General features: G+C 51.4%; 1 protein-coding gene and 3 long non-coding RNA genes across 7 annotated transcripts in view; 3 read left to right on the top strand and 1 right to left on the bottom strand.

Annotated features, from left to right (window-relative positions):
• GNAO1 (G protein subunit alpha o1) overlaps positions 1–2,950 on the bottom strand; it is a 97,725-nt gene extending 94,775 nt beyond the window's left edge. Inside the window, exons 1-2 of one of the 2 annotated variants that reach the window (XM_026043139.1) lie at positions 2,676–2,950; positions 2,504–2,546 (exon numbers count right to left, since the gene is read on the bottom strand). In XM_026043139.1, the coding sequence (XP_025898924.1) occupies positions 2,504–2,546; positions 2,676–2,793 (161 nt within the window). In that variant the 5' untranslated portion in view covers positions 2,794–2,950. The remainder of the gene's footprint in view (positions 1–2,503; positions 2,547–2,675) is intronic. The other variant, XM_026043138.1, reaches the window with a different exon arrangement.
• A 561-nt stretch (positions 2,951–3,511) lies between these two features.
• Positions 3,512–7,600, top strand: LOC112950561. Its single transcript, XR_003250046.1, has 2 exons — positions 3,512–3,543; positions 7,451–7,600. It is a non-coding gene; the product is annotated as an uncharacterized LOC112950561 (long non-coding RNA).
• A 3,570-nt stretch (positions 7,601–11,170) lies between these two features.
• LOC112950559 lies at positions 11,171–20,417 on the top strand. 2 transcript variants are annotated; one of them, XR_003250042.1, is made up of 6 exons: positions 11,171–11,513; positions 12,404–12,472; positions 13,721–14,234; positions 15,068–15,275; positions 18,705–18,772; positions 20,073–20,417. It is a non-coding gene; the product is annotated as an uncharacterized LOC112950559 (long non-coding RNA). The 2 variants fall into 2 exon arrangements; XR_003250043.1 differs by having other exon boundaries at positions 11,189–11,238.
• Positions 20,418–22,192: 1,775 nt separating this feature from the next.
• LOC112950560 lies at positions 22,193–22,676 on the top strand. 2 transcript variants are annotated; one of them, XR_003250045.1, is made up of 2 exons: positions 22,193–22,298; positions 22,501–22,676. It is a non-coding gene; the product is annotated as an uncharacterized LOC112950560 (long non-coding RNA). The 2 variants fall into 2 exon arrangements; XR_003250044.1 differs by having other exon boundaries at positions 22,498–22,676.
• Positions 22,677–26,499: the final 3,823 nt, after the last annotated feature.

The raw sequence follows: 26,499 nt of genomic DNA, 5'->3' as shown, positions 1-26,499 counted from the left end.
CTTTTAAGATTTTAAAACTAGGTTGGAAGAGGAGAAGCTTTGCAGTTCAGTGTTGTCACCAAGAGATATTTTTACTATTATGAGATTCTAAAACAAGAAGCAAGTTAAGAACTGTCACAGAAAAGAGAAAAAAAAACCCTCAAACCCATGATGTATTTTGTCTTGCCCACTAATGTTGTTATTGCATTTCTGTGAAATCTCTTTCTGTCTATTAAGAAGCATTTTGAGTATGGATAGATGCCGTTGATATTCCAGCCCTATGCCCTGCTGCAGCCACCGGCCTGCAGCGCTTCCCCCTGGCTCATCCAAGCCCAGCTCTGCTGCGGACCCGCATGGCCCTGCTCCGGATCGTGGCCACCGAGCGCGTGAGCGGCGCGGGACGAGCGACGATGGCCAGTTTGTACAGTCACCTTAACCCCCACAGCGTGGGATATTCCCTGGGAAGGGAAGATATTAGCGACGTGGGCACACGGCGCAAGGAASGAGGCCTCACGTGAGTGTTCACAGCCCCTCGTTACGTTTCAGCCGCGTTTACCAGCAAATTGCCCAGACRGGCTGCAAAGGCAGAGGGTAGGGACTGCTGCTCACTCCAGAGAACTTCATTAGATTAGCCGTAATTCAGTTACTTAGAGAGCGAGGAGAGCCCGGGGCTGTTTCAAGGGGCTTTTTGGAAAAGGTCAAGGCAATCTATCAGGTGGCTATTGGGACTGATGGCTTTTGGGGAAGATGATAGTAGATGTTTAAAGATAAGAAGCTGGAACGCTGCACGTATTTCAGTATTCTGCTGAGCAGCACTAGTGAGACACGCTTGGTGTCTTCCTAGGCTGGGGCCTGCTGACGAACAAACGCCTTTGCTAGCATTAGTTACAAGCCCCCATAAAAATATCCCAGAATAACCACGGCGGTCTTGACTCCATGTTAGAATCTAAAAAATAGGATTGCACATTGCAGCCTTCTCACATCCTCCACATTTATTTCGAGGCATAAGATATAGAAACTGATGGCGTTGCTTGCAGACCTACATCAAAGAGTATTTACAGAGGAGGGGGGACGTGAGTGGAGGACAGATTTCTCCAGCACAGGAGCTCTCTTCCCGCCGCTCCGTGGAGGAGCATCCAGCCCGGGCGGGCGCAGGTCCAAGGGTGTGGGGCGGGTGACCAAGCGCACGCGGTGCCAACAGGAGGGTTGTTCCTGGGCCTGCGCTGCCTCCCCTGGGGCACATGCCAACCTCCTGCTCCACCTCTGCCCAGCCCCAGCACCTCTCTGGGCTGGCTAGTTCCCACACTGCAGCTGGAAGACACCTCCAAATATTTCTGCCATCATTAATTTGATCAGTCCCAATCCCCATGCTGGCCCCACTCTCTGAGCACTGTAGCTTTCACCTGCCCCTTCCTCTACCCACTATTTCAGGATTTACCATGTAACCTCCGAGCCCTCCATTACCAGTATCTGCTCCCTGTTCCTTTGTCTTAGAGATTCCCATGCCGCTTTTCAGGGCAACAGCCCCATGTGAAACYGCTGCAGCCATCGCCAAAGACGACATTTATGATCTAGAAGCACCCTGGTACCACACTATTCCAAAAATAAACCAAAATCGCAGTCTCTTTCAGCAAGACCTAGCAACAACCTGCACCGGGTGCGGGGGAGCGGAGGGTGTCCGGCCCGGAGGCCGCGCCCGGACCCGCCATTCCGGGTCYCTCCGTTGGTAACGGGTGGGCGCCGCTCTGCGCCCCCCTCCGCCCCCGCGCCCCCCGAGCGGGTCCGAGCCCCTTCGGCTCCTCCCGAACGCACTCGGCCGCTCCCCGAGCGCTTCCGAGCGGCGGCCGAAGGGAGCCGAGCGCGGCGCTCGGGCTTCGCCGGGCGGAGCCGAGCGGCGCCGAGGCGGCGGGTTCGAGGCCCCGCTGGGCGCTGTCCACCACGGGAAGCGCCTGAACGCGGCGGCCGGGCCCCGGGGAGCCCTCGCGGCCGCCGAGCCCTCCGCAGGCAGCGGCGCCTTCCCCGCCGCACGGGGCGAGGCGCGGGGCGGCTCCGCCATGGCGCCGCCTTGCAGCCGCCCGTCACGGCCGCGCCCGGGCACGGCGAGCCCCGCGCCTCAGCGGCGGCCGCCGGGGGGTCCCCGCCGCGCGATTCAAGGCTGCGGCCGAGGGGGGCAGCGAGCCCGCCGCGCCGGCGGCCGTTACTTATTTATTTATTCGCACGCTGATTATTTCAACGTTCTCTCTCCCGCGGCGGTTGCTAACGGAGCGCCGCAGCGGCGGGCGGCGCCGCTTCAGCACCACGGCGGCGCCGAACAGCAGCGGGGCGCCGCCCGCCGCAGGTAACATGGCGGCCGCGGGCACCTCGGCGGCCGCCGCCCCGCCGCGCCCCGCCCCGCCGCGCGGCCGTTACGGCCGTTATGATCGCGACCCCCCCCCACACACACACACCCTCCCTCCTCCGCGCGCGCGGAGCGACCGTTACGGCCGTTATTCCGCCCCGCTCCCCGCAGCGCGGCGGCACCTACTTCATCTGCTTCACGATGGTGCTTTTGCCCGACTCGCCGGCCCCTGTGGAGAGAGCAGAGGGCGGTGAGCGCGGCGGGAGGGGAGGAAGGGATGGGAGGCAGGGGAAGGATGGAAGGGAAGGGATGGAAAGGAAGGGAAGGGAAGGGCTGGAAGGCAGGGGCTCGCTCTCACCTAGCAGCAGCAGCTTCACGTCTTTGGCGGCGCTGATGCCGTCCTCCTTGAGGTTCTTCTCGATGGCCTTGCTGCGCTCCAGGGCGGCCCGCTCCTCGGCGCTCAGGGTACATCCCATGGCGGCCCCGAAAATGCAAAAATTAAAAATAATAATAAAAAAAAAACGGAAAAAAAAAACGGGCGGGGGGGGCCCCCACCGCCGCCTCGGCTGGCTCCTCCGAGGGCAGGGGAGCAGGCAGGGGCAGCCCCGGTCCAGCGACGAAAAAAGAATAATAATAATAATAATAATAATAATAATAATAATAATAATAATAATAATAATAATAATAATAATAATAATAATAATACAAAAGAGCCCCGGCACGGAAAGGAGGAAAAAATAATTAGAAACAAAATAACAGGTTGGTAAATCTCAGGGCGGCGCGGCGAGTCCTCGGCGGGCGGCGGCTCCCTGCTGCCCGCTCCCTGGTGATCAGCGCATCCGAGTGGGCACCGGGCGGAGCGGGGCTGCGGGCACCGCGCGAGCGCTTCCCGGCGGCGAGGCGGGGGCGGAGGAGGAGGAGGACGAGGAGGGCTCGTGGCGGGGGGTGGGCCGGGCCCGTCCTTCCCTTCGCTTCCCGCCCCTCCGCGGCGCGGGCGGCGGCGGAGCCTAATGGAGGCGGCGGCGGGAGAGCATGGGGGGGGCTGGCGGGGCCGCGCCCGTGACGCGCGCGCTCCGCGCATGCTCGCGGCGCGCCCGGCCCGCGGCCGCTAGGCCTCGGCGGCGCCGGCCCTCGGGGCTGGGAGCGGCCGCCGCCTCCCGCGCGCGGTGCGAGCCGCCGAGGCTCACCACCATTTTGGATGGGTTTCCCCCCAGCGCGATTAACAGGTGGGTTTTTTCCTTCCCTCCTCCGCCTCCTTTTTCCGTGCTACAGTGCAATCACAGATGCCTTCTCGCCGCAGAAGCTGCCTTGTTTTCAGGAGCAGGAGTTAAAATGCTGCAATCTTGCTGTCTGGTTTCACCATTTCATAAGGCTAGAAATAGAGAAGGAGCAGAAGACGTCAATGGGGAAAAGACACAAGTCCCTCTATGAAATGCTTTCCCAGTGCCCTAGGCAAGTGCCAATATATTCAGTTCCAATCTGTAACATTGACTGATATGTAACTATGAAAAAGTTAGGAAGAAAATGATCAAGTGTTGAGGGCAGAAAGCGAAAAGGCACCAGCCCTGTGGATGAGCAGCATCGCGCAGGGTGGGTTTTCCACCTTGGCCCTCTGCTCACTGCCTCTTCTGAGCACTTATCACACCCTGCTATTGAGTGCTGCGGTCGCTGCATCTACACATCCTTCCTTGAGGGCAGAAATACCATTTCTAATAGCGCTTCCAGTATGTTAAGCACCGCTTTCCTGGTGCTTTCCTTCCTTCATCTCCTCCCAGCACAGTTTCCATCACACTCTCCTTCCAGAATATGTATTTTTCTTTTCTCTCCTCCACACCTATGAAAGGATGAGGAAAAAGATCTAGTGCTTAGTGGGGTAAAAACATGGAAGGAAGAACTGAGTGAAAAATAAAAAGCAAAAGGTAACTCAAAAATAATAATACTCTCTTCAGGGAACAGTGATATTTGCTGCACATTTGTTAGCTAAGAGGTACCATATGTCTGAATTTGGGGTCATTTGTATGAGGAAGCTCCCAGGAATGAGATAACATGGAAAAGCAAGTTGGCCACATGTCTTCAGTTGGGAATAAATGGAGACGTGACTGATTACAGAGTAGTTCCTGTTGTTTCATACCCATGCAAATCCTTTGTGTAAAATCAATGGGATCAGCATTTCAATCAATATGTTTCATTTCAGTGGCACTAGCCAGAGGGCGTTGGGARAAGTGCAGTAAAAGAAGAGCACAAACAAAACTGCCGAGGCAGCGTCCTCCTGAGATGGCTGCATTTCACTCGCCATCTTCTCCAGCAATCTGCCAGTCTTGGAGTCACGTTGGGAGATTCTCCAAGGGTTTCTTGAGGAGACTTCGTCTCCCGTATCAGCCTCTGGCTACTCATTATGTGACAAATTTGTAGCTTCTGCCTCCTGCCACGGGGACAATGATTCACTTCTGCATGGCCCATGGGGGGTCTGCATGAGACCTTTACCCCCTGTGCAGTCCCACTCACTGTACGTGTCTACTAATCCCTTACAGAAGGGATAACCCAAAATGAACAAGTCTTCTCCTCCATGTCTCTGATCTCAGATTCAGGGGAGCAGCTGTGAAATGTAGACGTTTCTGAGCCAAGTTTTGCAGGTTTTATGTCACTGCTAATTCAGTGGAGCTGCTGAGAAAGTTTCTTTTGAGTTTTTCTTAGAAGGGAATTTCGTTTTTTTTACAAATTGCCTTCATATGGCAGCTGGGTTTCRAGAGGTACCTGCCTCACCTACCAAGCGATGAAAATACATAGCAGTCTGCTTGGGTTTTGAGATTAATATATTGGGTTTTGTGGACAAAAGTAATATTCCCACTTTTCAGGGACTAATAGGAGTCTTGAATATGTGTGTATATATATACATATACACTAAAAAGCAGTTGGTTTCAGTAAGGACTTAAGAGAAAATTGTTTTCTTAAATATGCAAGATGTTTTTCATGCCAGGTGTGAGGCAGAGGACTCTTTCTGACCAGTYCTGCAGCTGAACTGCTTCAGTCAAAGGGCATGAAGGACAGCGTTTGTTTCTGCTTGGGCTATTGKCTTTATAACCATAGCAGTGGTCAGTGTATTTTAAAACAAAGCCCTCATTCTCCTCTATCTCTGATCAGTGCCTTATCAAGAACAGGCTTCTCTTCACAATCTGTTTTCAACTGTTTTGCTAGAAATAAAATTAAATAGCTATTTCTTTAAGACAAGAAGGRAGGGATAATGTGAACACCACTGATGGATGCCTTAGAAACCTATGGTCCCAGAGTGATGTTACAAGGTATGTTGTTGTGTTACAAGGTGTATTGTTGTGTTATGATGTATATTGTCAGGTTGTCATCTCCAGGGTGTTGTGTCCCTGTGGGTGGTCRGGTGTCTGTGTCTACGTGGTGGAGGAGATGTGTTCTCCAGGAAGCCTCACTACTACCAGCTCAAGGGTTTGCAGAGTGCTCCGGCTTCCTTTAACCCAGACACCTTGTTTTCTTTCTAATGGATGCATGGTAGCCCATGTGATGGAGGGGAAGGCGAGGAGTGCRCCTAGAAGCCAGGTTTGGGAAGCCCTTTTGGGTATGCCAGTCTGTACGTAGCCTGGGGGAGCAGTTGCAAAAGCATGCACAGATACGGCTGTAAAGGCAGTCTGTGCCTCCCAGGCTGGGAAAACCATCCTGAGGGAAAATTAATTGAGTATCTTTGGCTTAAACTCCCGCCAGCAGAGCTGAAGCGGCAGCACTACTGGGAGCTGGATGCCACCCCCGGAGTTAGTTGCTGTTGTTTGTTCTCGGCGAACCGGTAGTCAGTGTGAAGAGAGGTCAATCTGGGATGCTGTGACCATAGGAGACAAGCTACAGCCCTTTTCAAGTTGTCTTCTCCTCCTGCTTCAGTACTGTACTCTCCCATCTATGATTTTATACCTCTACGGTATGGTTTTAATGCCCATATTAATGGAACTGCCACCAAACCCACGGAGAGGCAGCAATGCGTTCTAGCACATCGCACCATTAGGAAGTTTTCTCCGGATATTCAGCCTAATTTTTCAATCTTTAAATTGATGTCAATTACCCCCCAGCGAAACCTAGTTATACAGTGGAAGACAGGTTTAAAATACTGCATGATCTCACTAAATTGGAGAAATGGACTGAAATCAATACAATGAGAGGCAATAAGAACGCCCAGAAAGGTTAAGTGGTTGATGCAGGAAGGATTAATGAAATGCTCAGATACTAGGTCAAATTGCAAATATCTTTGCTTCATTCTTACTCGCTCTGTCCTACACAATTATGTTCTACACAGGCAAACCCAAATGAGGCGGATTTGGCTAGTGACAGAGGAAGTACAGTCCAATGTTAARGGGTTGAGATGGATGTAAATTATGTTACAGTCAAAAGGGGAAGAGACACCACGAAACTCAGCGTAGCTGTTGTGTTTTTACCTGTTATCTCCCTTTTGGGGATCCTGATAGACAAAGGCTTTGTACTGAGAGAGAACAGACAGTGACTGGGATATGTTTGGAGGAAAGAGAGCAAATGATAGATGATCTGCTGTGGAAGCTGAAGGTTGCTGAAGGAACCGAGGCTGAAGGAGCCGAGGTCCTAGCCCTCGGAGGACAGGAAAGCTCTGTCCACCTAGCCCTCAAAAATCCATGCAGAATGAAGCTGTTGCTCAGAGTTGGGGCTCCCGCCACTGATTTCCCAAGGAATGAAGTCCATTTCTGCAGAATTAAGCTTTTTCATATAGAATTAAAGGTTTCTGCTACTTGTTCTTGTGAAAAGAAACTCAAGGGGTTACCTGAGATCTGATGTTATCCAAATATTTAGAGAACCCCCAGTTACAGTCTTCAAGTGAGAAAGGACTTGCCAATAAGCCTTAATGAGGTGTGAACTTCTCTCCTTTTTCTGCAGGGACTATTCCCAAYCCCAAGAAAATTTTTCTGAGTCAATGTTTTCCTTTTTCTAGTAATTTAGGGACACATGGCAGATAAAGAAGAAAGATCAGAGGCCTGAAAAAATCAGAAGCTGAATGAATAACTGTTCTACTGCTGATCACTGGGCTATTTTCACTGTTGGGGACAGGTTTGCGTAAAGCCTCACTCTTTTCCGCTCCTTCCTCCAATCCAGCTCCTGTTTGTATGGCACCACGGAGAGGATAAGAGCGAAACGTCTTTTGTGATCAAAGCGTTCGTGCTGCCGTGGTGATGCGGGAACCGAAATGGGACAGAGCTACAAGTGGCAAGAAGCTTATTTCCAYCCGCTTTCTGCAGTAAGAAATGTATAATAACACGAGTGATTCAGCAGGTGGACTGGCAAAAAGCAGTGACATCAACGCAACACAATGTGTTGTGTCCTTGAGGCCACCACGAGAGAGTGCCCCAGTGTGACCTGCCACGACTGGGGCATAAAGTGGCCTAGGGTCGTATTGGTGGCTCTGCCATTCCTATTTCCYTGATAGCAAGAATGATGATTTATTGGGACTAGCAAAACAATCTGCCATGAGCCAGGAAGGCCGGTCAGAGCCCTGGTCATGAGTAGAAAATTCAGCCATTGCTTGGATTTGATAAACCCGAGCGTAACCTTCGGCATCAAACATCCACACTCAAACAYGCGACTGATTGCGCAGAAGTGTCATTTCATTCAGCTACTGTCATCAGATGCAAGATCTGGGCATACAATTCAAGCAGCTCCATTTACGGCACTTCAGGAGCATTCCTGTTTTTATATAAATGCTATCCAGAAACCTCGCAGCTCTYGTTCACACAAGTAGTCCTGATGAGTGATCTTACTGAGGAATGCTAATTTAGTCCCTAAAAATATGAATGTGTACTTGCTTTACGGCTCACAGAAACTCATTCCAAGTACAAATCAGTTAAATTCAATTCTTACCTTTTTTCCTCCCCCTGCAAAGCCCTTTCTCTGCATTTTGTGTGGAATCATCACATTCTTCATCTATTAGAAATATATAAGCATCTCCTTTCCAAGTTGCATTTCAGTGTCATGAGATACTTCCTGATGGTAAGTACTGATGTGATTCATGAAGGCTGGCATTAGCTGATGGAGGCTATAATCAGGGAGGAAAAAGAGAGATGCTCCTCGAGCAGAGGATGAACAGTGGGAATCATCTCTCACCTTTGATTGTGAAGAGAGCCTATAGAAACTGCCTGTCCTTGGCTGAAATTAGCGTTCACGAGCATCCCCACAGTGCCTGAAACCAAGGACTTGCTCTGCCTGGAAGGGAGTGGAGAACAACTTATACRCACGCTGAACAGGCAGGGTTATTCTGAGAAGGTCAGACCAGGGGAAGCTTCATCTCAATCTAGAAGAAAAGCAAGTAAGCAGCACTTCTGGAGCATCAGTGCCAACAGTTTACATCAAAATATTGGCTGGATGCTAAAATTGATCCAGGTTCACAAAGCAGTAAGAAAAAATTGTGGAAAAAAAGAGAAAAAAGCTCCATCAGGGGTTATTAAGTACTCAAAGATCCTGCCTCTGGCTTCAGCTGTCTCTGGGTCACAGGCTGTGAGGAGCTGTGAGTGCCAGCGGGGAGCATTGCTCTGCACAGGCCTTGCTCGTACACGCTCCTGCCTGCAGCCTGCGTGGGCCATCTCAAGGTCTAGGCAGACCTTCCCTCCTGCCTGGTGTACACATTTTGTGCATCCAGAGTTTGACTATATCCAGGAGAAGCTCTAAAACCTACAAGGAGGAGCACGTTCCACCGGCGGAGTGCAGTTGGGAGCCTCTCTGCTAAAGTCGGCAGCGGAAGGTCCCTTCGTGCCAGTGTCAGCAGGTACTGAGTGCCTGGCACCAAGTAGAGGGTTCTGTGTTCATGACTGAAGAGCACAACAGGCTGGAGCGCTGCGTGTGCTCAGGAGAGCCAGCGGCCTTGGCGAGCACCTTGCAGCCCAGCTGGCTGCGCTGGGCCAGCAGCTCRCCCGAGACTGGAGGCCCAGGGAGGCTGTGGAGTCTCCTTCTCCGGAGGTCTTCAGAACCCGCCTGGATGCCACCCTGTGCCCTGTGRTCTGGGTGTCCCTGCTTGAGCAGGAAGGTTGGACTAGATGATCTCTAGAGGTCTCTTCCAACCTTAACCAATCTGTGATTCCATGAGAAAAGACACAGCCGTTAATTCCACCGTTCAGCCCGCCCTGTGAGGATCGGTCGTCTCCTTGCCCCTTCTTTGGGGAATGAACATCCTCGTCGGTTGCTGGGTGATAGCAGCACCGCCTGTGATAGAAACCTGTGCTTGCGTAGCTGAGCGCAGAGGCTGGCGAGCRCGCGGCGCTGCCTGGAGTCTCGCTGTCCTTGCGTGAACTCCACGCTTGTGTCTTATTCTTGGCTCCCAGCATCTCCAGAGCCACAGGGAAGTTGTTGTGTGTCTTCCTACAAAAGAGGAGACACGACAGAGGGCTTAATGGGGTATGTATGAGGTTAAATTAGCACATGGGACAKCTGTGGATTCGTTTGGAGGTCTGTCCAGCCTGGCTTCAAATGGTTCTCAAGCTTCTGCACCTGACTTTCCATTCCTCTGCTTATTGCCTTGGCTTCTGGGGGAGGCCCTGCCTTGGGATGCTGCTGTCGCTGCTCCTTCCTCATGGAAGGAGAGGTGGAGCAGGGAGCACAGCTCTGGCTGGGCTTTATGCCAGGAGTTACTGCCAGGAGGGCTGTGACAGGAACCCCGATGCTGGGTCCACCTCGCAAGGGGCTGCTGCACTCTCCTAAAAGCAGAACTTGCTAAAGATGCAGGGATACAAGTGCAGTACAGGAGAGAGCAGAGCAGATCACTGGATTGTTAAATGTAGGACATGTAGGTCCCTGTTGGCTCCCTCCAAAATCCTCGTGGTTCCCTCAGATATGCGGGAAGGACAGAGGAGGCTCCTAGTATCTGTATTGTGCAAATGGAATCGTATCCTCTCCTAAGTGCCCTCTCTCATTTGATCCCATGCTACCATTTCTAGGTCTGCTTCCACATCACCTTCCTGCTTCCCTTTCGAGAGCCCAAGGGCAACATTCCCAGGGTGAAACCTGCCCGGCGGCTCATCCCCATCCCCAGGCCAAGCAGAGGCATCTGTGACCCACAGAGGAAAAATCCCCCCTGGTTGACAACGAGGGCTGCTCCCTGCGCCCTTCATCCTCCTCCGTCTACCTTTGAAGCTCAGCCAGAGGTTCCCTGCCTCGAGGGGCAGCTGGGCCCCGCTGGCAGCGGTGCCAAGGTGGGATGTGCCCCGCTCCGGGCTTGCTCCCGCTGCCAGGGAGTGCTCTGTGTTTGTGCAAGGCTCCTGCCACGGGAATCACAGGCACCGGCCTTGAAGGCAGCCTGACACCCTGCAAATCCYGGCGGAACAGGCACAGCTCCAACCCTCGTCCGCAGGGGAAATAAAGGGAACCTGCAAGTGTCACTTATCCAGGTAACATTGTCATACAAGGGGTCCCATCCTGAAGGGTGACAGCTCCTGGACACGCTCTCCCCTTGGGGACAGGACTAGGCACACGGGATGGCAGAGAGAGAAGGAAGCGAGGGGCGGCAGCTAGCTGAAATTCCCATTTGGCCACTTAGGACCTTGCTGCTCGTGCAGAATATTTGACTTGCTGAGGCCACATCAAGCCTCAGTGGCCGATGCAGCACGTTTCTGAAGTTTCAGTTGCTGCTTCCTTGCCTGAGCTAGTGGTTTTATTGCTTTGGTTGCTCAGGAAGGGCAAGGGAAGGATGAACAAATCCGTACAGCCCTCTTGAATCCRGATTGATTTTCATGAATTACTCTTCTTGATTTCAAAACACCTTTGTTTCTAAAACATCTAATTGATTCCATTTCTTTTTGTTCTTCTTCCTTTTCAGCAACACTTGTCCTCAGCCATTTGCCACTGTTGGGAGAGGAGAAGAAAAAAAAAAGGGAAAAGAAAAAGAAAATAAGCTCTGTGTGAGATCAAGATTTCAACGCATTATACACCAAAACATTTGTTGCTATTTACTTTTAAAAGTGCCCTTCTGAGGCAGCCCGTCTCGAGCTGCCATCTGTTCAGGATTATGCTTTGGAACTCCTGGTTTCCCTGCAAACCTCCTGCCTCGTGCGCGGCTCCGTGTGCCCAGAAGAGAGAAGGAGCAGGGGATAATGGGCTGCGGTGAGAGGAAATGCAGCTTTACAGCTGGATCTGAAGTTCTGACCTGGTTGTCAAGGAACTGCAGACATGAGAGGTGGAAAAAAGTGGCCTTGCTAGTGAAGTTGCCTCTGCAGGGCATTTTCTGAGGTTCAGTAGGGYGTTGCATGCTGGTTAAAATACAAAAGGGTCGAGGCAGGAGGGTTGCTATTCATCTCCTCGCTTTGAGGAGGCAACAGGGTGATTTGGCCCACTGCCTTTCAGTGCAGTATAAATCCACCCGTAAAGTTGTCACCCTGTTTTTTTCCTTCCCTTCCCTGGTCCCTCCAGGGTTGGTTTTGGGTGAAGAGGGAAGAGAAGTCTTTGGTTGTTTGAAGTCAGAATGGAGCCARTGTAATAATAAATAGTAGAGCGCAGAAGGGTAGAAGTTCTCTCAGCGCTCCTTGCACCCCATGGCTGGAAGGGCTCCCCCTGCCCTTCCCAGCAGACAGGTTTTCCAGGCTCCATTCCCTTATCAGCCTCTTCTGATCTGATTGCCCGCTTGGGAGGCAGCAGGGATCCTTTCTCAGCATGGCAGGACTAGGAAGTGCTGGGCTCCTTAGCTCCCAGCTATGTCCATTGCACCTGGAAAGTGTCTGCTAGAGCCTCCTCAGCTGCAGGGAGCAGTGGGGATTGAGATCTTTTTAAAGTGCAGGTGGAAAACATGAAGTTGCTGATGTGGCAGAAGTGTAAATAGACCCTCCAGGGCACTGCTCTGTTAGGAGTGCTGTGTCCTTCAAGGCTGGACATTTTGGGCATGGGCAAAGTGGCTGTGGGCAGCTAGAGAGCTTTGGTGAGTAGGCACGAACCCTCAGGAGGTGCTGGCTCCACACCGAGCATTTTTGTCCCCCCTTGGAGGCTCTGAAGGTAATAGATGCAGATACGAACATGGCAGTCGTTGCCTTTTTGGCTCTAGCTCTCCTCTAATGCTCTCCCTTGTCCCCTTAGTCCAGCCTGGCTCCAGCATCCGTGACCTCCGAAGCAGTTAAGCTCCATGGTGGCTCGGCAAGCCTGGAGGTGGGTCTTAATTTACCAGCTTTACAAATCCCCATGCTGAGGTGTGGAGCGGAGCCCGGAGCCAGCCCTCGCTGCAGGCTCCGGCAGATGGACGTTACCCTGAGCGTGCGTCATGTAGCCTGAGAGCAGCTCCCTGCCTCCTTCAAAGGGTCCTGTTTTTTTCCAAAGCTGTCTTTTGGGCCTAAATGCATACGTTTGCTCAGAAATGTAAAAAAAACGAGTAATGTTTTTTTACAAGTGTTCAGCAAGCAAGAGCTCTTGTTCTGCTGATGCAGTGTGGCTGCAGAAAATTAGCTCCTTTGGGCCTGATTTTGGGAGCTGGTGCGCGTTTTTGGACATCTGGGCTTGGTGACCTAGGGAAGCTCTGACAAATGCTTAATGCAGCACTGTGCCGTGCTCYGCGTGCCTGGGGTGTGCTGTGGGTCCTCTGCATCCCTCCAGCATAGAGGGCAAATGGATCTGTTTTTCTAGGTAGCCTCTTGCCTGGCTTTGTAAATACAGCCAGAAATAAGACTCTTTAGAGGCATTAAGATCCCAAGTGCTTAAGCAGTTTTTAAAAATGGCTCTGATGCTTCTCAATTACCTGGATAAATTAGAGGAACACAGTGTCTTACATGTTTCCTATCTATACCCTTATGCTTCCCCCCCACAGAAATATTTGCCTAGTTAGCCAAGGGCTGAGCCAAGTACCTGTCCATTARCGTCTTAATGGCACCATCACTGTTTATGGCTGCGCTGCTGCTTGGGGATCCATTTGGGCCACAGATTACCCAGGCCTTGCAGTTTTGCATCCCTCTTGGAGCAGCTCGGTGGGTTTTGCCACGTTCAGCCCCAGGCCTTGGTGCTCAGCAACAAGTCCGGGAGGGAGTTTGATCCCAGATATTGGGGCAGGAGGAAATTGGTGTCCTCCTCCTGCTGCTCAGTTGTTTGGCTTTCAGCTGTGTGCAGTACAGCTGCTCTGCTGGAGCCACCGTGATGGGCTCATCCAGCTGTTCCGCTTCATCCACACACCAGATTTTTGTCGGTTTATCGCTAATCACTTTATATAAGCATGATGGAAGCATATGCAAGGTTGTGCATATAGAGGTTTTGCACCTATTTAACCGTGTTGACTCAGAAAGGAGTTTCTATTAACCCAGTGCAGGAGCTGTGAGAAGGTGAGGGTGGTGAGGAAGTACTTTGCTCTCCTAGCAGYGAGGGAGGTTATGCTGCAAAGTGGAATAATCTGACACATCTATTCTGGAACAGAAACGCCTGTTAACTTCTCCTCTGGGAAGAAGATTTTCCCCRGTGTGTGTTGATAAGATCTGGACTGAATGTGCCTCGCTGCTCCTCCAGATACTGTCGCTGAAGAAGCAGAAGCGTCAAAGAAGCCTAAATTCATCTTTGCAGCAGCACAACTGGCCTGTAGAGCCCTGAGCATCTCCTCAAGGGTTGGCAGCTTTCTGCACAGAAACCTTGCCGGGGTGCAGGAAGGGACTAGGTGCAGTGCAGGGCTGAACTAGCAGCAAATGGAGATGAAATAAATAATGAATTGATAGCTCTTCCAGCATAAGTATTCAGCAGTTCACCAGGCCTCCTAATGGCTGTGAGGATGTCAGCTCTATGCGGAGCTGTAATGAGGAGCCGCCGTGTCAGTGCTGGTCTGGGAAAACACTGGCCAATAAATATTTTCCCCAGCCTAATCACATCAGGCAACGGAGCCAGCAGCAAGCTGTGTCACAAGGAATGTAAAATATTGGCAGCTTCCCAGCCCATTCAGGTAGGGCTGGATTTCCTGTCTCTTTTCCCTCCTTCCCCAAGCCCGTGCTAGTGCTGCTCTTTTTGGAGAGTTAAAGTATGTCAGATGGCGGCTGTGTCGCACCGCGGCTTGTCAGAGCCGGCCGCCTGGCGAGATGCTGTGCCGGGGCCCAGGAGAGTTTCAGGGAATCTGCTTTCTAAGGTTATGAAAGCAAGGCTCAGATTGTAATAGAGAATTAATCTTTTCAAATTGCCCTTTAGCCCATACAGTTCTGACCAGCGTGGTATTAATATTTTAAGTGGATTTTAKAAGCTCACTGGAAAAAGCAGGGGTGGAAGCAGGGGGAGAGGTGGCCTTCTCGGTGGATAACACCAATGTTTAACCCTTTGGGCCCAGCACCCAGGCAAGGAAGGAGCTGTACTGGTTTCTGGCTGAAGATGGATCCTGTGCTTCAGAGGCACGTGGGAAAGGGGACATGAGCCTGGTCGTTCCTGTGCCGCRTTCCCACCATGGTCCTGCCTTTCTGACACCGCCACTTGCTTGAGCTCAAATCCAGCAATTCCCTGGGCAGAGATCAAACACCTCATTAAAGAGCTGCTGTTACTTACACTTGGCCCCTAATCAAAAAGCCRCAAGTCTGTCAGTGAGAGCTGTTGATGGATGCCCAAGGTGGCAAATCTTTTCCTGTTTATTGCTGGGTGAGGTGCAGGAGGTGTTTTTCATTTTCTTGGATGCGCAATTGTGTTCCTCAGTTGTCAGGCAGTGTTTAATTATTTAATTAGTCATGCAAATCTAGCCTGAATTTTTCTACATCTAAATCATTACTCCAGCAATTAAAAGGCTGCTTTGATTAGCTCTCATTACAGCACATGGCACCACGAAGCTCCTCATCTTTCCTCTGACAATGCAGYGTGTGGATGGGACTGTCAGTTAAGTGACAACGTGGCTTCAGTTCCTGGCTTGCTGCAGAAGCACCAAAGATCTGGAGAGTTTCCATCCTGGCAATGAAGGAGCCACAGAAACTTATTTGCTGGTGAATTATCCACACTTGGAAATCTGAAGGTGAGAAACAGCTGTTTCCTCTGGGAGGAAAGCGTAGGCCTGAAGCATCTCACTGAATTTGCTGCTTGCACTRTCTCTGATGCTTGTGGAGTAATAGGGAGCCTGCTTTGGATGTACCACCAGCCATCAGAATGAGCAGGAATGTCCCAGTTTCCCTGCTGGGAGGTGGGCAGATGTTTATGGGTGACACTGAGCTTTTCCCGGGCAAAATAGACCAATGGATTGGAGGAAATGACAATGACAGAGATATCAAGAACCGGAGGGTGAGGGGAGAGATGTTTGCTAGAGATGAGGAGAACCAGGGAAGAGATGCAGAAGGCCTTTGGGATATGATTCGTGCACAGGGGAGGTGAGAATGGAGGAAGGAAAATGCAGGGAAGGGAGAGAGACTAGCTGGTGAAGGCAGAAAAGGGGAGGAAGAGGAATGAATAAGGATCTGCAAAGAGCAGGGAGCTGGAGGAACGTGCAGGAAGAGGGAGGAAGAGATGAGAAAGTTACTGATGATGGGCTTTTGGGGGCAGAAAAAGCTGATTCCAACAGCAGGGCCCTTCTCCAGATGTGACCTGCAGCTGATGGAGCTGCTAGTGCTCTCCAGCAAGGGCATCTGAGGCTGGTTTGAATACCTGTCTTCAGACCAAATGTTGTTGCTGAACCCAGATTTGACCCCCAAAAAGCTGATGAAAATGGAGGAACTGCATGCCTTAGGCTTGTACAATGGAGACAGTTATTTTCTTGGGAGTGTGTGCTGGATATCCAGGCCATGAAGGGACATTCATAAGGCCTAGTGGGTTAAGAGCAAGCCTGTCATCATATATTGGTGGGTGTGGGGGKTTTTGTTTGTTTATTTGTTGTAGCAGAACAGACTGGGCCTGGTAGCAGCAATAGGATGGGAAAACTAATTGAGCGCATCCTGCAAAAGGAACTAGTGAGAAGAGGTGATAGTTTCCCATGGCTCGTGCAACTACTGCATTTCTTCTCAGGCCAACAGGAGATGCAATTTTTGGCCTTCGTCCATGGGCATGAAGTGATCTCCAAGCCTCGATTTCCCGTCCTTCGGAAATCAGCTTGTTTTGTGTGTGGCCCCCTTTTAAATTAGGTTCAGCTTCTCAACCCTCACTCACTTTACTTCATCGGATGCGGTTTGGTGGGAAATGAGTCTCAGGGGCTTTGCTATTTCTGTTCCAAGGAAGCAGGGTTTTTGCTATTGCTTTTCCCTCTCTCCATCTTATTCTATTAATATTTATTGCCCTGGCAGGTAGGGTCCCGAATTAAAGCAGCTGTTATTTCCCTGTCTCCATGATGCTTTTTGTACTTTTGATCAATGTTCAAGGTGCTTTCACTCTCTATATTTCCTGCCCTAGATTTTCTGGTGCAGCCTCTAAGCTGCAGCTGTGTTTTGCTGGCAGGTCTGTTGAATCCCCCTCTCTGTAGAGCTGTCATCTTCTGCTCTGCCTGGGACTCTTTCAGATCCTGCTGTAAAGCAGCAGCTGCTAAGGACCTGGTCACCCTCTGCTATCTGCTTAGTTCTAGTCAGTGCTGTATTTGAGCCACACATCTGTCAACACTGGGGACCAGTTGGGAACACATTTCATGTCTGAAGGTGGTGAAGAAATTCTCCATGGGGAAGGCATTAGCCTGAGACACCTTCCTGCCCAGAACAAAAGCAGAGTTTTAGGCATGAATAGCTGCAGTGCAAATTCCTACGCTTCTGTCCCACTCTTAATAAGGTATTAAGGTATAAGAGCTGGGTAAGGTAAGAGCTGGGTAAGGTAAGAGCTAAACCCAGCCCTGAGTTTCCCTGCTACGTTCTGGAGAGTTGCTGTTTCTGTACAGTGAGCTGGCTGAGTGCTGCTGTTAGGTGCTGAACAGTGGCTTTTCACGTGTGGTTTTGCTGTCTGTTCCCCCATCTCCTCCAAAGGAGCAGGACAAATCCCGGCCTTGAAAGGCTTGCAGGTTGCYTTTCAGCAGAGCAGCAGTCGTGACACTTACCAGACTTGGCTGCTGTGGCAGTGATGCCCTGCAAAATCCAGCCTGTCACCTCTGTGCTGTGCTCGGACGTGCTGTACCCAAGACCTTCAAACGGCTGATGGGCGCGTGGCCGGGGARGTGTCTCCTCATGGATTAGCTGTGGTGCTCTGGCCTGGCCATACTGCAGCGGCTGCTTTGTTCCTTTGCCTGCAACAGGTCTGATTATTCACCCTGGGAATGAGACTTCCTTCCTCAATGCAAATCCCTGCATTGGGCTAGGAAAGTAGTGGAATTGGTTAGGCGAATCCACTGGGAAAATGCACTGAATAGAAAAATACTRTTTGTGCCTTCTGGAGCTGAACAATTTGGGGGCCCAGCTGGGGGCATCGGAGCATCCGCTGTGCCAGGATGGGCTCTGCTGCTGCGGAGCAGGACACAGCTGCTGTACAGCACAGCACGGGCTTCCCTCCAAGCCAGTGGGCCCTTTGGGAATGTGGATTGGGAAGGATGGCGGACAGGGACTGGGTGGAAACAAGGCTGTTGTAAGCAGCAGTCTTGAAGCCGGCTTCGTCCTCCRGGTCTTCTCCCCCACCTCTGGTCCAGGAGGTAGCTCTGGAGAGCAGCGGCTGCTGCTTCCTGCAGCTCATTGTTCAGCCGCGTTTCCTTCCTCCTGCCCGCTCAGCTTGTGCTGGGAAGGGCCCAGGATGAGCCCCACGACACAGGCCGGGGGCTCGGGGGGACAGCAGTGGCCACGGGGCTCATGGTCAGCGCTTTGCTGGGATTTTGGCTAGGCCTCCCTGTATCCTGCTGCAGCGGTAGCCCCTGGGAGAAGCYGGACTCTCCCGTTGCCCTGGGGCTGCTTCAGAGCCAGGAAGAGAGCAGAGGGGAAGAAGTCCCCGCTTCCCTCCTTCCTAACAGCCCTTTTGGAGGGGTTGGTCATCCATGGGGATGTGCTGCTTCCTGCTCACTCTGAATCTTCCCCGGACTCAAAATCCACTGCTACCTTTTAAACTAATTCCTCCATGAGGAACTAAGTTTATGGCATCATCTCAGGGGAAGAGCATGCTTAGATGCTCTGACCAAAGTGTCTTGCTTGATAGCACCTTATTTTTAGCCTGCGGTTATGTGAGAATGGGTAGTTTGGAGAACATGTTCCTCAAAGACTTCTGCCTTGCATAAAGGGAGGGATGAACACAGATGACTTGGGAAGTGCTGAATGGCTGGTCTGGAGGAAACCCCTTCTACCCTGCTCAGAGGTGTTTTACTCAATTCAGTTTATCTCCTCATTCAGATCTGGTTGACCTCAGCTTTCCAGAAAATGGGYTTAGGCTCCCTCAGACTGGCCCAAGTAGTTGTTCATTGCCATAATTAAGTGTTGCACCTCTCTCAAGCCCAAGCAGATCTCACCTGTTGTCCATTTAGCCACCTTGATCTTCGTTCTTTGTGTCTCTTCTTTTTCAGCCCTCTGAATACAGCAGGAGATGAACCAGAGCCAAGTTGTGCCCTGCAAAGAGAGTGCAGTGGGACTGGTGAGCAGAAGTGTCTTACTGGGAGAGTTCCTGATTTCTAGAGCATTTTGGAGAAACCAGAGCTGTGATAGCTCAGCACCATGAGAGGAGTCGTGTGTCGGCCAGGGCCTGARTGATGCTCTGTGGGGCTGTCCTGGGAAGGAAGTTTTTACCCAGGAAGTTCCTGGGTAAAAGAGGGTTTCTTGGGGTCTTCTATGGCACCTTGACAGCATTTTTCAGCATTAGTATTGCCTTCCTTAATAAAAAGGGGGGAAAAAAGCTTGCTTTCTTTCTATCTTGCCTTAAATTTTTGTCTTTTTGGTATTCTCTTTCCTCTCTTTGCTCTCCTAATGCATCAGTCCTGCTGCAGAAGGCTGATGGTCCCTCTGGTCTTCSCAACCAGGCTGAAAGCTCTCTAAAGAAAATAAGGGGGGCAATTTTACAGTATTTCTAAAAATAAAACCCCTCTGCAATTCTGGAGTATTTCTCAGCTACCGATTTCAAAGATCCTTGAAATTCTCGGCTACTGAAGCTTCCTGGCTCCCTGGGGAGGGAAGCACTGGCTTGTAGCAGGTGGCAGGCCCTTTGCAGGAACRCCTTGCTGGCCTCTTAGACCAAGCAGGGAGGTTTCCACCCCTCTTTAAACATTTGGTCCTAGAGCTATGAAGGATGGAGATGCCAGAGGCCAAACTGAGCCCCTGGAGCTCTGCCAGGCCTCAGGGAGGGGTGTTTTTGAAGACAACATGGATTTATTTTAAGAGCTGGGGCTGATAAGGAGTTGTGTAGGTTGTACTGGGCTTTGGGCAGGCTGGAAAGGGGAAAAACTCCCAGACCTGGAGCCCTGCACAGGTTTCCCTGTGGCTGCAGATCCAGCTGCCGCTCCAGGCTCCTGTGCTGACACCCTGTGGGAGGCAAGCGAAGGGTCTGGTGCCCGTGGGACTCATCCCAGTGCACAGAAGGGTGTGTGGTCCTTGCAGGCCTTGATATCCTCACTGTTCTCACTGTTCTTTTGATCTTTTTGATCTTTCCAAGAATCTCTCTTTTTTCCACACATATTTAAGCACTCTCRTGGCTAAGGCTTTCATGTGCAGAGGCATCAAAAGCTTTTCTGAAGTCCAGAGTGAACCRTGCCCCCTACTTCCTCCTCTCCACATGCCTGTTCCTTCAAGGACCATCTCCCACGTGTGCACAGTTTCCTACCTCATCATCCCCCAGCACAGAGCATCTCCAAACAGGCCCATCCTCCCTTCGCTCGGCTGTAAATGGTGACCTTAATGTGTCCTAATGCCCTATTTATTTATATATTTATTTATTTATTTAGGCAATCAGAAGAGCTGTTGGATGGGAGCTGGCCCAGTGCAGTGGGACCTCACTGCCCTTGTTGGAAGCTGCTTGGTGATCATGGAGCAGCTGGGAGCTGAGGAAGCCACTGCACCAGCAGCAGTTTGGCTGCCCTGTCTGAGCCCCTCGCAGAATTTCCTGGAGTGTGGCCATCGGAAAAGGTGGCAAAGCACCACAGGTAACAGGTACCACTTATGGCACTTTGATGTGGCCGGGGCTTTGGGTCTGCGATGGGGTGTGATGCTGCTCTGGCTTTGCGATGCTGCCGGGTATTTTTTAGCACGTCCCTAATTGTCATCCTGCTTGGAGCCCTGTGCGTGGCCCTGTTTTTTCCTCTTGTGGTTCAAGGCTAGAAAATAATAATAATAATAATAATAATAATAATAATAATATGAGATTTTGTCCTTTGCCTTTAATTCATCTTCAGCCTGTGTTTTTGGCAGTCGGGCTACTGTGTGTGCCAGGTAGCAAAGCCTGGAGGGGCACCGTGCGAAGGCAAACGTCCCCTGGGGCGCTAGGAGCTGGAGGTGGCCTTGGGGTCACCTCCAGACGGCTGCCCCAGGCCTGGCTTGGCAGATCCCTAGGGCAGAGGCTGGCGGGATGCATTTGCTGGGCCGGGAAGGCTGAAGCGGCTGCTCCAGAGGATGCAAAACAGGAGCTCGCCGCCCTGCCCCGGGCAGGAGCACCGCGCTCCCCAGATAAGGATGCAAAGCTGCCACCGCTTCCTGCCGCCGTGGGCACGGGGACGTCGCGGTGGGCGCGGGGACGTCGCCTCCCTTGGCTCCCAGCACGAGCCACGAGTGGGGCAGGTTCTTGTCCTCCCTGAGTCACTATGAGAAGGATCTTTCCAGGAATGGGCGCGCAGCTGCAACTGAGCAGCCTCTGGCGTCTTGCTGGGGTCAAGAATAGTTATCCACCCCGTGGATAGCAGAGTTTGGTGCTCACTGGGCCAAGGACGCGGCACGCTCGCTGCCGAGGGGGAGTAGCCCTGGTGAAGCAGCACAGATGCTCCCCATCCCAGCAATTAAAAACCCCAGTTTGTGCTCGCACCTTTATACGCAGAGTATTTCTGGCTTTTGCAGGGTATTTCTGGCTTTATACACAGAGTATTTCTGATGTTTTGCCGCTGTTTGCGGGAGTTTGTGCTTCAGTTCACCAGACTCTCCTGTCCCCCCGAATTGCACTGAAGACGCAAAATCATCCCCTAAAATCATTCCTACTCTGCTTCTCCTGGAACACCTGTACTACGTAAGCTTAACATGAGCATGAGCAGGTTGCTGGAAATAGCTGGAAACAAGATCCTCTTTGAATGTTTTTTATATATCATACATATATATTTATAGGGGTGTGTGTGTGTATAAATATATATTCTTATGTTGCTCAATTTGGAAATCTGGGTTGGCTTTACCCCCTGGAGCTAACCCCTACCCAGGGGTCATTTGTGGGGTTTTAGAGAGGTAGATGCAAAAAGAGCTGAGAACTTGTGTTTTTTAAAATGCTCTCTGCCCGAGTGCTTTTCAACAGATAAATAATGTTCGTAACATTGTTCATAACATTATTCATATGCTGAAATCTAATGCAAGAAATGGCCTCACAGGCTCCTGCACCAGCCCTCGCCTTGGCTGTGATACCGAGCCCCTCTCCAGCCCCGGAGCAATTAATGATTAACATGTTGTCCAGAAGATCTCCAGAAATCCACAGCTTTGCTGCTGCTGCAGGGAGCACCTGGTGTCTTTCTAGGTCATCTCTAGCTTTATACAAAGCAAGTAGGTGTGGAGCAGGCTGAAATAAGTGCTGTGCTGTTCTTTAGACCATGAAATATTGTTTTTTTCCTCTCCCTTGTGAAAGAAGAGCTGATCTTCTCCCTGGTGTCCTCATGGAATCTTTCCTCAGGTGCCACAGGGGCACACGGGGTTGGCCAGTGTGGATAGTGGCCCTGGTCAGGGGTAGAGGAGGTGGCAGGCAGCTGTTCCACTAACAAATCCTGATGGGGATCGGATGGGAAGAAGTCACCAAAGAGCCCAAAGAGGCTACTTGCTGAGTGCCAGTGAAGCTGCAGGCTTTTTTTTTTTTTTCTTTCCTTGCTTCCCAGCTAATCCAGCTTCATCCATGATAATGCCCCTTGGATACAGGACAAGGACACCAGCCCCCACAGAGAGTGGCAGCAGGTGGAGACCAAACACGGGATGAGAAGGGGTGCTTGGAGGTGAGCGGGGGGACATCCCTGGTGGGGGGCACCGCGCTGTCCTGCCGCTCCTGGGCACCCGCTGTCACCCAAGGGCATCGCCCGGGCAGCGAGTCGGTGTTCGGAACAACTCGAGTTACAAATGTACGGGCATGGGAAGCAGCTCTATACATTCCCGGGATATTAATTGCATCTAAAATGACCTTTTTTTCCTGTCCAGCAGGTACTTAAGGCAACTGGATATACTGCGTGACAGAGAAGGTGTCCGACAGCGGGCACTGCTGTCCCCACGTGCTCCTCAGTTCCCGCTTACTCCCTGTGCTGGGGACCTCAGGAGGTCCCAGCCAGGTGATATTCAGGTCTTCAGCTGCATCCCTGATTGTCCTCTGAGCTCTTTTCCCCGCTTTTTTCCCCTAAATGGCTCACATGCATCCCTGAGTGTCAGGATCCCCCATCCCATTGGCCCTTCCCGGGCTTTTCCACATTGTGCCTTGGCTTTTCACCTGAACCAGGCAGGCAGCGTTGCCAGCCAGGTCAGCTCAGGTTAAACCTGATGGAGCAAGATGGCCCGCAAAGAGATTTAAAGCAGCAAATCCCATTCTGACCCTGAAGATGGATATTCATATTTCACTCGACGGGGGATATTTACCTACTTAGAACAAAAAATATATATATAATGCAGCACTAAGTGATTTCTTCTGCGCGGGTTTTTTTGCCTGCCAGCCTGGGTAATCCTAATCCCCCGGCACTGCAGAGCCCACGGCCAAGCTGCCCAGCAAGGCCGGAGAAGTGGTGGAGTCAGGGGCAGAGTTTGGGAATAATTCCTGTGCATCTCTTTCCCCTGGCTAGGATGCACCAGGGTGTGGATTTGGCTCCTAAATCCAGTTCTAAATCCATAACAGTAGCCTGGAATTTACCCGACCTTTGTAGCTAGCTTGGGGAGAAGATGCTGAAGGAAAAGAGGGAACCATTCTCTGTTTTCCTGAGGAAAATCCCATTCCCTGGCGCTCTCCCTCAGCCGAGTGGGATTAAGCTGCAATCCTGGCTCTGTACAAACATCCCCTTGTTTTCCCACGGCTGAGCCGCCTCTGGGGCTTACAGGTCCCTGCTGGAGCTGGGGCTGGTTTCGTAGCAAGGGGGTGACTCRGGGAACAAGTTCAGGTTATGTTATCGTAGGATTACGTGGAGTTGGAGGGGAAAATCTTCTTTAATGTCCTTGGGCCTCAGCCAGATGTCAAATTCCACCCRGAGCATCTCCCCGAAGGAGGACAGCTGTGATAAGGCACAACTGGGACCAAATGCAGGCAAATCAAGAGGATCTCTTCAGGCCAGAAAAGTGCTGAGGGATCCAGCCCATCCATTGGCATCACGGAGGATGAAGGGCAGTAGTTTGGCCCCTGAATTGCTAAGGGAGGTTAAAGAGACACAGTTCCTCCCCRGCAGCCCACGCAAAGTGTTATCTTCCCCAGGCAAGAAATGGGGAGGTTTGGAGTTACTTGGGGTGTTGTGATCCAGTAGCACTTGGGTATTAGGGGGACAAAACCCAGATCTGGAAGATGCCGATGGCTTGGGAACCAAAGAGCAACTTCTAGATGTGGGTTCAGTAAAAATCCTGCAGTTCTGGCCCAGCGGGAAAACTCTTGAGTCTAAAAAAAGTTTCAGAGTATTAAAATAAAAATCAGAATCCTACCAAAACCGGGAAAATTCTAGCTTCTCCACAAGATATTCCTGTTACTGAACTATAGAAAGCTGGAGATCTGTTGATCGGGGCACCAGAATACACCAAGGGAGTCTCCCTTGGCCGGACAGCCAGCGATGCTGACGCGCAGCAACGTGAAAATAGACGATGAGTCTGTGCAAAGTCTTGGCTATTTTGGTTGTCGGAAAATGAGATGGCTCCTCAGCCCACTGGGAAGATGGAAATAGCATCCTGTGGTGCTTCACTTTGGAAAATATTTGCAATATTTTTAGAAAAAAAAAAGGGGGGGGGGGAAGTCGGAGTTATGTTTAGTCCATCAGCTCTCCCAAGCTGGACTACAAAGCAGACTAATTAGTGCTGGAGCTCTGAGATTATGCAGGGCCCCTAGATATGGTCTAGCCCCAAGTTGGGTGTATGTTTAATGCCACCAACTTCTTGTGGTAGAAATGGGCCAGCCTGGCACCCACGTCCAGGCAACCTCCTGTCCCCCCTATTGCAGGTGCCCAGGCAAAGGGAAGGAGAGGGGAGGTGTCTAAAGCCCTGGCGAGGGACGAGCCCGGCGGTGGCCTCAGCCCTTACGAGACACCAGAGCATCCCGGCAGAACCGGGCTCTTTTATATGCTCCATCTCTTACATATACAGAAGGCTACGTCTCATCTAATCTTTTATTTTGTTATATATTTATTTTCTTGCACATTAGTAGGAAAATACAAGTGACACGGATGTTGGTACATCTCCTGCGCATGGCGAAAGCCACCCCGGGTGCTTCTCGTTAACATCATTCATATTTTAGACCCCTCTCAGGCCCGCTGATACGGGAACGCTGTTTGCTCCTCAATAACATGCGCCTTAAACCTTCATGCGCCTCCTCCTTGGCCGCTCCCTGCAGCCCTCCCTGCTCCCAGCTGGACTCCCTTCCCGCTGATTAGCTGCTGGAAACCCARGAATATCCACCCTAGGGTGGCTGCTCGCGGGGCAGGATCTTGCACCCACTTGCACTCACTCCTCCAGGAGAGCAGGCCTGTGCGGCGCTGCCCGGTGGCTCCGGGCGCGTGACCGGGAATCTCTGGGATTTCTGCTCTCCTCGGTTAGGGAGAACGGAGCCTGGTGCCAATTCCTTGCTGGTTCCCTAGCAACCCCTTGTGCTCCGCTTGCTTTCTTTCCTCTTTTCTTTGGGGGCAATGTTGGCACGTTAAGCTCCAGGCCATGTTAATGCATCGTCCTCCCCGAACGGGCCCAGACAAAACTCTGGGAGCAAATTGAGTGGCAGGAGAAAGGAAAAACCTTTCCTGGCTCTTTGGCAGAGCTAGGAGGAGGGCCGGGAGCCATGGGTGGTGTCACACTGCTCTGAAGGGAAAATCAATGGAAAAGTGAATTTCAAAAAGAAGGAAAAAGGAGGAGTCGAATAAAATGGGGGAAAGRGAGATCCTTCCTTGCTCGAGATCAATCCTTTGGCCTCTCGGCTTTGAGAGCATGGGATGGGGTTTGGAGGTGAGGGGTGGTTCAATGGGAACCAAGAAACCCAGTCCTCCTCCTGCAACGCTGTCGTCTTGCCCGGTTTGGGAAACAAGTGACRCTGATGAGGATACCCCAGCCCAAGAGACGCCTCTGGAATCTGGTCTTCGCTTGTTCCAAGGCCCTTCTAAACCCGCTCTTAGTCTTGCAGGGGATGTGAAGCCAAGGAGGCTCCTCTTCCAGCAGCCTTCCTGCACCTCTGGCTGCACCTTTTCCTAATCCACTTTTTCTTAGGAATGGCAAAGTCCTGAGCAAGCCGCACCAAGGAGCTCTGCAGCAATGCTGGTCATCAACAGGGGGGCCTTGGGAATTGTCCTCCTGGAGGAGCTGCAAGGAGGTTCTCGAGAAGGTTCCTGCTGCTGCCCACAGGCAGGGTCCTCCTGCCAGGGTGACGCTCGCCAAGTCAAAATACAGGGGAAATGATCCTGCCTAATGGAGCAGCAGCTCTGCAGGACCRATGGGTGGTTTTAAATGCACAGGAGGTTTTCCTTAACAAGCCAGCCATGAACATATAAGAGGAAATTACTGCACGTTAAAGCAATTACGTCCTTAAACGAGAAGGGGAAGAATTCTATGGGCATATTTAAAGGTATTTGAGAGTGTTTAAGTACAGGATTCTGGGAGGTTTGTGGAAAGATTAGTTTCAGCAAATTGCTCGTCAAGTCAAGTCTGAAAATTATTTGGCAGCGTGAGGAGAGGCTCTGGCAATGCGGAGCCCCACAGGCTCAGCTGGTGCCGCAAGGGTCCCACGCCAGGAATGAGGTACTCACCTCTGTTTTCACTTCCAGGTAAAACCAGKATGTAAAATCCTGCTCTTTAAAAGCAACGGTTAAAATAGCACCTGTTGTGGGGCCTTGATGGAGGAGGTTGGAATAACATGGTCAGTTTGGGGCAGTTTTCATGAGGTACCAGGTTGAGAGCTACACAAGAAGGGTGACCCTTAGRGAAGTTCCTGCTGAGCTTCACGGCCGTTGGCAGCTCCTTTTCTTTCTTTTTTAAGAGCGTAAT

This window comes from Nothoprocta perdicaria, unplaced genomic scaffold (assembly GCF_003342845.1).
Source record: "Nothoprocta perdicaria isolate Ctin4 unplaced genomic scaffold, notPer1 scaffold_321, whole genome shotgun sequence".
Taxonomy (NCBI): domain Eukaryota; kingdom Metazoa; phylum Chordata; class Aves; order Tinamiformes; family Tinamidae; genus Nothoprocta; species Nothoprocta perdicaria.
The sequence above is the reverse complement of the archived record's forward strand: the minus strand, read 5'-3'. Positions and strand labels throughout refer to the sequence as shown.